Below are 13,297 nucleotides of genomic sequence, written 5' to 3'. Positions count from 1 at the left end.
GGTTGTGTCCCTGTCCCTAGGCTTGAGTTCTTTAGAGTGACCAAGGTAAGAAATATATTTATATCTCACCCACACATTTAACTGACATGAAAGTTTCACAAAACAATATTTACCCTTGCTATGTGTAATGCATTCTGATATTTTCTATTCTATTCTATTCTATTCTTTCTATTCTATTCTATTCTATTTCACTAAAGTAATAAAGTGAAAGTGCTGATTGAGGCCCATGGACTTGATTTTGTCATCCGCTAATGGGTTGTAACCCACGATTTAAAGTGAATGCTGGGACATAGAGAATGGACTTGAGGACATGGGGAGGGGGAAGAGTAAGCTGGGACGAAGTGAGAGAGTGGCATGGACATATATACACTACCAAATGTAAAATAGATAGCTAGTGGGATGCAGCCACATAGCACAGGGAGATCAGCTCGGTGCTTTGCGACCACCTAGAGGGGTGGGATAGGGAGAGTGGGAGGGAGACGCAAGAGGGAGGGGATATGGGGATATATGTATACATATAGCTGATTCACTTTGTTATACAGCAGAAACTAACACACCATTGTAAAGCAATTATACTCCAATAAAGATGTTAAAAAAAAAAGTGAATGCTAGAGTGGGATTTACCAGCTGCCAAAGAAAAAACTAAAATGTATTCCTGCAATCTGCCTCCCTTTAGTGAACTCACCATAACACAGCCCTTTGTCAGTTTTGTCCTTCAGAGGCCAGCCATCTTCATATGTTACTTAAGAAACTGAACTTCATGGATTCATAGAAGGGTTGACATCACTCAGGGTGATTCTAGAACCCAGTCCCTCCCACTGTAGTTGGAGTACCTCTTAGTCTGTTGAAACGATTAGAGCCACTTAAACATAGATCACATTTTCCAGGGAGTCCAAGGGACTCTCCAAATTTTGATTTAGTAGAATTTGAGTCTTACTTAAAACAAGAGGGCTACTAATTGGTGTCTTAAAATACTGAAAAATAATTCTTGTTATGTTAACAGGATCTGCCCCTTTTTAGGATGCCTTTGAGTTATTATAAAATCCTACAGTCTTCTTTTTTTTTTTTTTCCAGACTGGAAGAATATATTTGCCATGCATATAATTGACAAAGGATTACTATTCAGAATTATAAAGAAATACTGTTATACAGGATTACTATCTGGGATTTTTTATTTTAATTTTTAAAATCCTACAAATTAAAAGAAAAATACAGATAACCCAGTAGAAAAATGAACAAAGGATATGAACAGGTAATTCAGAGGGAAAACTCAAATCAACTATAAACAATGAAAATGTTCTGAACATTGCTAGAAAAAATGGAAATGTAATGAAAGTAACAGGATACTATTTTACACTTAGATTGGGGAAATGGGAAATATGGTACAAATATGTTGGAGAGCAATTTGGCAACATTTTGAAAAGCTGAGGATGTGTGTACTTAACAATCAATGAATCGTATGCACTTTATGTATGCACGTTAGAGAAACTCACATGTGCACCTGGAGAGAGCCATGGGAGTGAACAGAGCACAGTGTAACAGTGAAGAGATGAAAACACGAGTGTGCATCAGTAGGAGATACATCAACACCCCACATCCAGTACAGTCACAGGACTGGACATGGCACCAGAGCTGTGTGTGTCAATGAGGGTAAAGCTCACACATAATTCTGAGTGGATGAAAGGTGAAATGAGATGCCATTTATGATACCGTTTCTTAAAATGTACTGCATATTGTAGTTGCTTTTGAATACATACATATGTAATAAAAATTTTAAATATAGGTAGGAAAGGTACACATCAATCTCAGCAAAGTGGTTACCAGTGAGGAGAAAGGGAGTGAGACGGTGAGGTGCTTAACCTGTAACTGTGATATTTTCTTTAAAAATTATGTATCTAAAGGAAATATGAGGAGAGGCTTTATTAATAAAATTAACATTTACTGAATACAATTTGCCATTGTCAGGCACTATTGTAAGCCCTTGTATGTATCGGTTCACTTAATCCTCAACGATAAATCAGTGTGGTAGGTACTAATGTTATCATCACCCTTTGCAGAGGAGAAAACAGGCATAGTAAATCAAGTAACTTGCCTAATATTAATATTAGTCACATGACTAATAGGTGCTAGGATTTGAACCCAAGAAGTCTGGGTCCAGAGTCCATAAGTTTAAGCTATTACTCTACCCTGTTGCTGTGCCTTATTCTCTCTGAATCTCCTAAAGCAGGAAGGGTGAGTACGGAGCAGTTCTCAGGGGCTCAGAGTGTAGCCTGTGATTTGCTCAGCGTCAAGGGCAGAGTAGCCTACATAGCCTTCTCTGTCAGAATTCAGTCTTTCTGAAGCCTAATCTGGAACTCTTGGTGACTCCAAAAGGTACAGGGTGGCCACGTTCATCCGAGGCTGCCTCCTACACCTGCCTCTCCCTTCCTCAAAATACCTGACTGTTCAGTCTTCCACTCTTCCCTCTCAGGAAGAGGGAAGACACTCCTCACCAACTCCTTCTTCAGGATCTGCCAGGAATGGGACACCATATATCTCCTCATGGTTCCTGAGTTGGCAAATGGCACAACAGCTCCTTTGCCTTTCAAGGGTAGAACCACAAACCTTTCCCCAAGAATCCAGTTATACTAGAAATAAAGTTTCCTTAGTGGCAAGGTAAGAGCTCTCCATTCCTCATATCCGACCAACAGTGGCTGGAAGCCTTGTTTGGACAGATCTCATGTCACAATGGAGGATTCTGGAAGGAACAGAGGGCAGTGGGAAGTAATTGGAATCTGGGAATCTAATGTTTACTGAGAACTCATAGGCATTATCTTAGTTAATCCTCACAACTACCACAAATAACCCAGAGGGACTTCACACCCAGTCCTTACATGAGGCTGAGGCTCAAAGTAGCTAAATGAGTACGAGTCATGGGGCCATCTTAAAGTGGGAGGCTTCTGGGCTGGGGGTGGGGGCACCCAACCCCTCAGCCTGGGGACCACTCTGAGGCTTAGAAACTGGAACCCCTGGAGTGTAGGTACATGGCACTATCCTGTAAATCTTGTTAAGTCAGCAAATCAGGAACACTCAGTGTTGGGCTGCACACCACAGGCCTGCAAGCCCTGTATTTACCCAGCCTCAAGACCGAAGAAATAAAATCCTACAGTCTTGAAGGACGATCGGGGTCTTAGAAATCATTAACTCCAGCCTGTCTCCCAGTGCAAGAATCTCTTCTATGTTGTCCCTGACTCATCACTTTTAACTGGGGTGGGTTGGGGGATTGGGTTCTTTCTTTTTTTTTTTTCCCACAGCACCTTTTACATGCTGACATTAAATTATATGTTCATTTATTTATTTTTTTGAATTTTATTTATTTTTTATACAGCGGGTTCTTATTAGTTATCTGTTTTATACATATTAGTGTATATATGTCAATCCCAATCTCCCAATTCATCCCACCACCATCCCCACCCCCCCACCACTTTCCCCCTTGGTGTCCATACGTTTGTTCTCTACATCTGTGTCTCTATTTCTGCCCTGCAAACCAGTTCATCTGTACCATTTTTCTAGGTTCTACATACATGCGTTAATATACGATATTTGTTTTTCTCTTTCTGACTTACTTCACTCTGTATGACAGTCTCTAGATCCATCCATGTCTCCACAAATGACCCAATTTCGCTACTTTTTATGGCTGAGTAATATTCCATTGCATATATGTACCACATCTTCTTTATCCATTCGTCTGTCGATGGGCATTTAGGTTGCTTCCATGACCTGGCTATTGTAAAAAGTGCTGCAATGAACATTGGGGTGCATGTATCTTTTTGAATTATGGTTTTCTCTGGTTATATGCCCAGTAGTGGGATTGCTGGGTCATACGGTAATTCTATTTTTAGTTTTTTGAGGAACCTCCATACTGTTCTCCATAGTGGCCGTATCAATTTACATTCCCACCAACAGTGCAAGAGGGTTCCCTTTTCTCCACACCCTCTCCAGCATTTGTTGTTTGTACATTTTCTGATGATGCCCATTCTAACTGGTGTGAGGTGATACCTCGTAGTTTTGATTTGCATTTCTCTAATAATGAGTGGTGTTGAGCATCGTTTCATGTGCTTCTTGGCCATCTGTATGTCTTCTTTGGAGAAATGTCTATTTAGGTCTTCTGCCTATTTTTTGATTGGGTTGTTTTTTTAATATTGAGCTGCATGAGCTGTTTATATATTTTGGAGATGAATCCTTTGTCCGTTGATTTGTTTGCAAATATTTTCTCCCATTCTGAGGGTTGTCTTTTCGTCTTGTTTGTAGTTTCCTTTGCTTTGCAAAAGCTTTTAAGTTTCATTAGGTTCCACTTGTTTATTTTTGTTTTTATTTCCATTACTCTAGAAGGTGGATCAAAAAATATCTTGCTGTGATTTATGTCAAAGAGTGTTCTTCCTATGTTTTCCTCTAAGAGTTTTATAGTGTCCGGTCTTACATTTAGATCTTTAATCCGTTTTGAGTTTATTTTTGTGTATGGTGTTAGGGAGTGTTCTAATTTCATTCTTTTACATGTAGCTGTCCAGTTTTCCCAGCACCACTTATTGAAGAGACTGTCTTTTTTCCATTGTATATCCTTGCCTTTGTCATAGATGAGTTGACCATAGGTGTGTGGGTTTATTTCTGGGCTTTCTATCCTGTTCCATTGATCTATATTTCTGTTTATGTGCCAGTACCTTATTGTCTTGATTACTGTAGCTTTGTAGTATATTCTGAAGTCAGGGAGTCTGATTCCTCCAGCTCCGTTTTTTTCCCCTCAAGACTGCTTTGGCTATTTGGGGTCTTTTGTGTCTCCATACAAATTTTAAGATTTTTTGTACTAGTTCTGTAAAAAATGCCATTGGTAATTTGATAGGGATTGCATTGAATCTCTAGATTGCTTTGGATAGTATAGTCATCTTCACAATGGACTCTTCCAATCCAAGAACATGATATATCTCTCCATCTGTTTGTGTCATCTTTGATTTCTTTCATCAGTGTCTTAATAGTTTTCTGCATACAGGTCTTTTGTCTCCTTAGGTAGGTTTATTCCTAGGTATTTTATTCTTTTTGTTGCAATGGTGAATGGGATTGTTTCCTTAATTTCTCTTTTTGATATTTTGTTGTTAGTGTATAGGAATGTAAGAGATTTCTGTGCATTAATTTTGTATCCTGCAACTTTACCAAATTCATTGATTAGCTCTAGTAGTTTTCTGGTGGCATCTTTAGGTTTCTCTATGTATAGTATCATGTCATCTGCAAACAGTGACAGTTTTACTTCTTCTTTTCCAATTTGTATTCCTTTTATTTCTTTTTCTTCTCTGATTGCCATGGCTAGGACTTCCAAAACTACGTTGACTAATAGTGGTGAGAGTGGACATCCTTGTCTTGTTCCTGATCTTAGAGGAAATGCTTTCAGTTTTTCACCATTGAGAATGATGTTTACTGTGGGTTTGTCGTATATGGCCTTTATTATGTTGAGGTAGGTTCCCTCTCTGCCCACTTTCTGGAGAGTTTTTATCATAAATGGGTGTTGAACTTTGTCAAAAGCTTTTTCTGCATGTATTGAGAAGATCATATGGTTTTTCTTCTTCAATTTGTTAATATGGTGTATCACATTGATTGATTTGCGTATATTGAAGAATCCTTGCATACCTGGAATAAATCCCACTTGATCATGGTGTGTGATCCTTTTAATGTGTTGTTGGATTCTGTTTGCTAGTATTTAGTTGAGGATTTTTGCATCTATATTCATCAGTGATATTGGTCTGTAATTTGTTTTTTTTGTAGTATCTTTGTCTGGTTTTGGTATCAGGGTGATGGTGGCCTCATAGAATGAGTATGGGAGTGTTCCTCCTCTGCAATTTTTCAGAAGAGTTTGAGAAGGATGGGTGTTAGCTCTTCTCTAAATGTTTGATAGAATTCACCTGTGAAGCCATCTGGTCCTGTACTTTTGTTTGTTGGAAGACTTTTAATCACAGTTTCAATTTCATTACTTGTGATTGGTCTGTTCATATTTTCTATTTCTTCCTGGTTCAGTCTTGGGAGGTTATACCTTTCTAAGAATTTGTCCATTTTTTCCAGGTTGTCCATTTTATTGGCATAGGGTTGCTTGTTGTAGTCTCTTATGATGCTTTCTATTTCTGCAGTGTCTGTTGTAACTTCTTTTTCATTTCTAATTTTATTGATTTGAGTCCTCTCCCTCTTTTTCTTGATGAGTCTGGCTAAGGGTTTATCAATTTTGTTTATCTTCTCAGAGAACCAGCTTTTAGTTTTATTGATCTTTGCTATTGTTTTCTTTGTTTTTATTTCATTTATTTCTGCTCTGATCTTTATGATTTCTTTCCTTCTGTTAACTTTTGGTTTTGTTTGTTCTTCTTTCTCTAGTTCCTTTAGGTGTAAGGTTAGATTGTTTATTTGAGATTTTTCTTGTTTCTTGAGGTAGGCTTGTATTGCTATAAACTTCCCTCTTAGAACTGCTTTTGCTGCATCCCATAGGTTTTGGTTCATCGTGTTTTTGTTGTAATTTGTCTCTAGGTATTTTTTGATTTCCTCTTTGATTTCTTCAGTGATCTCTTGGTTATTTAGTAACATATTGTTTAGCCTCCATGTGTTTGTGTTTTTTACTTTTTTTTTCCCCCTGTAATTGATTTCTAATCTCATAGCATTGTGGTCAGAAAAGATGCTTGATATGATTTCAATTTTCTTAAATTTACCGAGGCTTGATTTGTGACCCAAGATGTGATCTATCCTGGAGAATGTTCCGTGTGCACTTGAGAAGAAAGTGTAATCTGCTGTTTTTGGATGGAATGTCCTATAAATATCACTTCAATCTATCTGGTCTATTGTGTCATTTAAAGCTTGTGTTTTCTTATTAATTTTCTGTCTGGATGATCTGTCCATTGGTGTAAGTGAGGTGTTAAAGTCCCCCACTATTATTGTGTTACTCTCGATTTCCTCTTTTATAGCTGTTAGCAGTTGCCTTATGTATTGAAGTGCTCCTGTGTTGGGTGCATATATATTTATAATTGTTATATCTTCTTCTTGGATCGATCTCTTGATCATTATGTAGTGTCCTTCCTTGTCTCTTGTAACATTCTTTATTTTAAAGTCTATTTTATCTGATATGAGTATTGTTACTCCAGCTTTTTTTGATTTCCATTTGCATGGAATATCTTTTTCCATCCCCTCACTTTCAGTTTGTATGTGTCGCTAGGTCTGAAGTGGGTCTCTTGTAGACAGCATATATATGGGTCTTGTTTTTGTATCCATTCAGAAGCCTGAGTCTTTTGGTTGGAGCATTTAATCCATTCACATTTACGGTAATTATCGATATGTATGTTCCTATTACCATTTTCTTAATTGTTTTGGGTTTGTTTTTGTAGGTCCTTTTCTTCTCTTGTTTTTCCCAGTTAGAGAAGTTCCTTTAGCATTTGTTGTAGAGCTGGTTTGGAGGTGCTGAATTCTCTTAGCTTTTGCTTGTCTGTAAAGCTTTTGATTTCTCCATTGAATCTGAATGAGATCCTTGCTGGGTAGAGTAATCTTGGTTGTAGGTTATTCCCTTTCATTACTTTAAATATATCATGCCACTCCCTTCTGGCTTGTAGAGTTTCTGCTGAGAAATCAGCTGTTAACCTTATGGGAGTTCCCTTGTATGTTATTTGTCATTTTTCCCGTGTTGCTTTCAATACTTTTTCTTTGTCTTTAATTTTTGTCAGTTTGATTACTATGTGTCTCGGCGTGTTTCTACTTGGGTTTATCCTGCCTGGGACTCTCTGTGCTTCCTGGACTTGGGTGGCTATTTCCTTTCCCATGTTAGAGAAGTTTTCGACTATAATCTCTTCAAATATTTTCTTGGGTCCTTTCTCTGTCTCTTCTCCTTCTGGGACCCCTATAATGCAAATGTTGTTGTGTTTAATGTTGTCCCAAAGGTCTCTTAAGCTGTCTTCATTTCTTTTCATTCTTTTTTCTTTTTTCTGTTCTGCAGCAGTGAATTCCACCATTCTGTCTTCCAGGTCACTTACCCATTCTTCTGCTTCAGTTATTCTGCTATTGATTCCTTCCAGTGTATTTTTCATTTCAGTTATTGTATTGTTCATCTCTGTTTGTTTTTTCTTTAATTCTTCTAGGTGTTTGTTCTTTAATTCTTCTAAGTCTTTGTTAAACATTTCTTGCATCTTCTCGATCTTTGCCTCCATTCTTTTTCCGAGGTCCTGGATCATCTTCACTATCATTATTCTGAATTCTTTTCCTGGGAGGTTGCCTATCTCCACTTCATTTAATTGTTTTTCTGGGGTTTTATATTGTTCCTCCATCTGGTACAAAGTCCTCTGCCTTTTCATTTTGTCTGTCTTTCTGTGAATGTGGTTTTCCTTCCACTGGCTGCAGAATTGTAGTTCTTGTTGCTTCTGTTGTCTGCCCTCTGTGGGCTGGGTTCTTTCAATGCTTGGTGAAACATCCCATTCTACTGATGGAGCACTTTCATTACAAAGATATTTTACCTTGATCCAGAATTTGATCTCTATCTGTCCTACTCACCCAGTCCCCCTCTTCTCTTCCTTTAAACCACAGACACTAAGTCTACTGGCACTTATAATTGATGACCTTTCAAATATTTGAGAATAGCGGTTGTTATCCCTTGTTTTTGCTTCTCCATGTGAAACTCCTCCTTCCAAGATTCTGCAGTGTTTGAGCACAGATTATGGTTTCCAGATCCTTCACCACCCGGCTGGCTCCCCAGCAGCCTTTCAGAGAACATGTGCAGGTGCATGATTGGGTCTGGCGGATGGGAACAGATGACCTTGCACTCATCTCTTCATTACTTTCATTCTATTTTTCTTTCTGTCAGTATTTGTTCTTCCTATTTAAAGATGCTTGCCCTTCATAAGGGAAGACAAGTGAAACTGGAGTTGAATGATTCTACATTTTGTCAGTCTTCTATCATTCTTCCGAAACACAGCTTTAAAGCATGAATTCTCAACAAGGGTGATAGTACCCCTTAGAGAGGGGGCAAAAATTGGTTCATGGGGACAAAGAAAGTCCGAGATATTAAAGTGGTTTTGTAGTCCTGCAAAGCACAATCTTACTTGACAAAATCTTATTTCTGGGTATTTAATTTCTCTTGTTGGGGAGAATTTGAACTTAATTTTTGTCTTTTGGGGGGATTGGTGATGAAAAACCGGTTGAAAACACTTCTTTAAGTCAAAGTATACCTACCAAAGTTCTCAAATGTTTTTAGTATTTAAAAAAGCCCCAATCTCAGGAGTTCCCTGGTGGTCCAGTGGTTAAGAATCCGCCTTCTAATGCAGGGGATGTGGGTTTGATCCCTGGTTGGGGAACTAAGATCCCACATGCCATGGGGCAACTAAGCCCGCCCGCCACAACTAGAGAGAAGCCCATGTGCCACAACTAAGACCCGACTAAGCCAAAAATAAATAAATAAATAAAAGCCCCAGTCTCAATGGGAATCTGCCTTTCTTCATTCTCTTCTTACATATATTCCCAACAGCGTGTTCTTTTTCCCCACGAGCGGGGGCTCTGAGCAATTCTGGGAAAAGCCAGGCTTAGTGAGTTACACAGGTTTCTTTACTGCAGGGCTTCTTGGCACCTCTCACATGCAGGCACGCTCATTTCTTTCTCAAAACCACCCTGGGAAGGAAGTTTCACAGCCTGTCCCTGTTTTACAGTCTATGAAATAGGCTGGGAACAGTTAGGTGAATTGCTCAAGCTTCCATGGCCAGGAAGTTGTGGAGCCTAGGGGTGTGAGTGCTTCCTCACAAGCGTGGACCAGTCCTACCTCTGAGGTTCATAGTGCACACCTGCTTAGCACAAGACCTGGCACATAAAACCCTCAGCAAAATAGCTGTATCATTTATTTACTGTTAATGAACTTAACAGCCTATGGAGGCTCCTGGGAAGAATCACGGGTCGTACTGGTGCAGGTCACTTGCTAATTGTCCTGTGTGGTGGTTGGAGACTTTGGTAGTAGGTGTCAGATTCCAACCCTCTGCAAAGACCTTAAAAACCCCAACACCTGTGCCCACCGGTCTGGCTGTCCCCTCGCTCCTGCCTTGGTTTAAAACTAATCAATAAGCCCTGCCCGCTCCCTCATTCCTTTTCCCAGCCTTTGGTTGGAAAGTGCTGAAATTAGGCCACTTTTGCTCCTCTCCAAAGGGCCTACAGAAGTAAGCCAGTGTGACCAGCACATTGTCTCAAGTGCTAGACTGGGTTTGGCCCCCAAGACCTTGAACTTAGAAGGCGCCCAGCCCAGTGTCTTGCATATCACGGGGCTCTGGCAAATGTCAGCCCTTCTCATTATCATCCTTGTGCTTCTTCCTTGTCCAGAAGTCACACTCTGGCTTCTCATTTGGCTTTTACTTTCCATTTCTGGCATTCGTTCCTGCAACATCTTACCCATCTGATATCCCAAAGCAGAGCGCGAGGGCTTTTCTGTAAACTTACCTGCAACCTCACCTGCAACCTCACACCTGGTCTCAAGAGGGGTGCCTCTTTAGGCAGGTGGGCCTCAGGTAAGATAATTATATGTGTGCACCACCCACCCTGCACCTCAAATGAAACCATGTCAGAACACTGAGATGCCGGGGCAAGGGAAACAGCCACATTCCAGGAAAAGCATTTTTATTTTACTTAAAAATTATTTACAGTTTATTGAGCCTTCACAAATGCTTTATTTTAAAATCCTCTTTTTTTTTTTTTTTTAAATCTGAAGAAAATCTTGGGTTGGGGTGGGGAATAGGGAGGGGAGTGGTGACAGGCTCCTTAGGGATTTTGCAAAGGGATGGATTAATGCAACAGCAGTGGAGTAAGGGGTAATGAAAGGAAGACTAGCCAGGCAGGCCCCCTCGGGCCAGTGGCCAGCTGGGCAAGACGACTGCATGATGGCAGTCCTTGTTTGAAACTCACCATTTACTGGTTTGGGTCGGAGCACCCAGCACCAAGGGCTGACACTTTGCCTATTTCTACGAGGCAAGAGTAGGTGTTGGGGGTGGGTGGTAGCTGTGAGTTATCTACAAGAAGTCATGCACTGCTGAGCCTCAGGCAGAGCCAGGCAAGGGGTGTGAAGTCAATAATACATTGCTGAAAAAGGCATCTCCAGCTGGAAAGTCTACTTCCACATGCTGTGCTCCTCCTGTTGGCAACACCTGCTCTGGTTTGGTGGGGCAGGGGGACCAAGTTACGTGGGCTGTAGGCTGTACAGTACCACAGGGTGCGTCAAGGGTTTCTGACGACTTCCACGTGGTGGGTGCCAGCTTTCCCTATCGATTTGATGGACACTTGAGAAGACCATTTACAACTAAAAATCTGTCTCAAACTACCAAGTATTCACTTCACTCTGCACTGCAGAAACTCTGGGCTGAAAGTTCCACTAGTTAAAATAGTGGGTTTTAACACTTTGTGGGTCTGAGACCTTTGAAAATCGTATGAAAGCTTTAGCCCTCTGGAAAACACACATAAGAACGCAAACACTAAATTCTGACAGAGTCAGGGGTTTCATAGACCCTCTGAAGTCCAACAATGGACCCCCAGGAGCAATGGACCCCAAGTTAAGGACCCCCTGAGTTAAAGGTTCCTCTGGGTAAGTATTTTCTTTTGAGATGCAAATGACCCAGAGGAATTATCAGCCTCCCCGCTCCCCATGTGATTATTGATTGAATGGGTGGGGGGAGGTGAGGGTAATGGTTTTGGAGGAAGGGAAGGGAAGCCTGAATGGTATACCCCAGAGAAAAGTTAGGGAATGGTTTGGAGATCAGCAGGTAGCACTGGATCACTGGATCCCTGATCTAGGGGTGGGATATACATCAGAAAGGGGGGCAGGTGTCCCAAAGACAACCTTCACTTACTTCCACATTTTCCCTAAGGCTGGCTCTGTGGTTCCGGATCAGAACGAGTTTATTCTTCAAGTAGGTCTGTGCAGTCATCCTGCCATCTGGTGGTGATGCTTGGAATTGCACCTGCCCCAACATCAGGTGAAAAACCAGAGATCTAAGATCAGTACGTTCTTAGAATAAAGTACACTCAGCTGACTTGCTGGAGTGGAGTAATGGGTGGGGGTGGGGGGAATGGATGAAAAAAGAAGAGTGATTCTTCAGTGTTCCAGTGTAATATACACTGAAGTTCCATGAGAGCTTGCATCCTTCTTGGCCGACCTGGGCACTCTTTGGTTTGTCATGGCTAAAAACTTTCCACATATATATATTTTTTGAACTTAAAACCTGAAGTTCCATCTCTGGCTCCCAAGTGGGGTTCTCTGCTCCCTGCTCCTCCTCTTCCAGAGCAGATTTATTGTTGGATTGATGAGTACTGATCAGGAGCCAAAACAGATGTGTCCCTGGGAAATACAGTGACTTGAGGTTCCATCTCACATTCTTTCCATTCCAGCTGAGACACACCTCCCAGGCTGCTGGAACCCTTATCTAACAGGAAACTGGTCACTGACAGTTTTCTGTCCTGTAACTTCACATGCCAACGTGACTGTCCCGCTGCTCTAAAGTTCTGGAGGAATTCTTGGTGCATCTCCTGAACTAATCTTCCTATCTGCTGCTCCAGCCTCCTTTGTGCCCGTCTGCCAGTGGCACCTTTTGACCTAAGCTAAGTATGAAATATGGTGCCAGGGGACACCAAAGAACAAAAAAGGGCACCAGGGATCCTCGAGTGGCACTGTCAGCCTGGGGTCATTTCTTCTCCAGTCCCAGACTGTGCTGTGGATAAGACCATTTCTAGCATGTTCCACTGAGGCACCTCCTTCCGTTATGGCTACCGCAAGGCTCTGAGTCAAACTGGAGGAACGAGGGAAAATCTGCCAAACTGACAGCTAGGGGTGAAGAGGTGGTAAGGAAAGCGGAACGCTCTGTCACCTGTGGGAGGCCTTGGGGAGAAGCAGATGATGGGAGGACGGGTTCTCCCCAAAGCTCTGGAATCTCACGCACCCAGCGAACGCTGACTGCCCTGTCATGTGATGAGAGGGGTTAAGTTGGAGTTCTCCTCAGAGGTTCTCTCTCCATCTGGTGACCTCTTCCTTTTTCGACCACCTGAAAAACACAGCTTGTAAGGATCAATCTTCAAGACTGGGAGGACACTGACACTCTCTCGGTGGTCTAAGCTTTCTTCAAAATAGAAGCAGGAATGGAGACAAAGCCCTTGATAGTTTGTCAGAAGTAACCTGCATTGTCTCCTGGTGCTGACATCAGCATATTTACATCTTGAAGGATTAGGATGCACCTTCCACCTGAGATGACATCTCCAAAAAGCTGCACACCCAGGCTAGTGCCAATGGAAT

The 13,297-nt window shown here is 41.2% G+C and overlaps 1 protein-coding gene across 3 annotated transcripts in view; it reads right to left on the bottom strand.

The window, feature by feature from the left end:
- Nucleotides 1–27: 27 nt before the first annotated feature.
- Nucleotides 28–13,297, bottom strand: part of CNNM1 (cyclin and CBS domain divalent metal cation transport mediator 1) — a 65,943-nt gene continuing 52,673 nt past the window's right edge. For 2 of the 3 annotated variants that reach the window (XM_082408069.1, XM_082408070.1), the window contains one exon: nucleotides 28–13,049. In XM_082408069.1, coding sequence (XP_082264195.1) covers nucleotides 12,970–13,049 — 80 coding nt within the window. In that variant the 3' untranslated portion in view covers nucleotides 28–12,969. The remainder of the gene's footprint in view (nucleotides 13,050–13,297) is intronic. The other variant, XR_014249211.1, reaches the window with a different exon arrangement.

This window comes from Balaenoptera borealis, assembly GCF_965194805.1.
Source record: "Balaenoptera borealis genome assembly, chromosome: 10".
NCBI lineage: Eukaryota > Metazoa > Chordata > Mammalia > Artiodactyla > Balaenopteridae > Balaenoptera > Balaenoptera borealis.
Note: the sequence above shows the minus strand (reverse complement) of the source record. Positions and strands in the feature narration are given on the sequence as shown.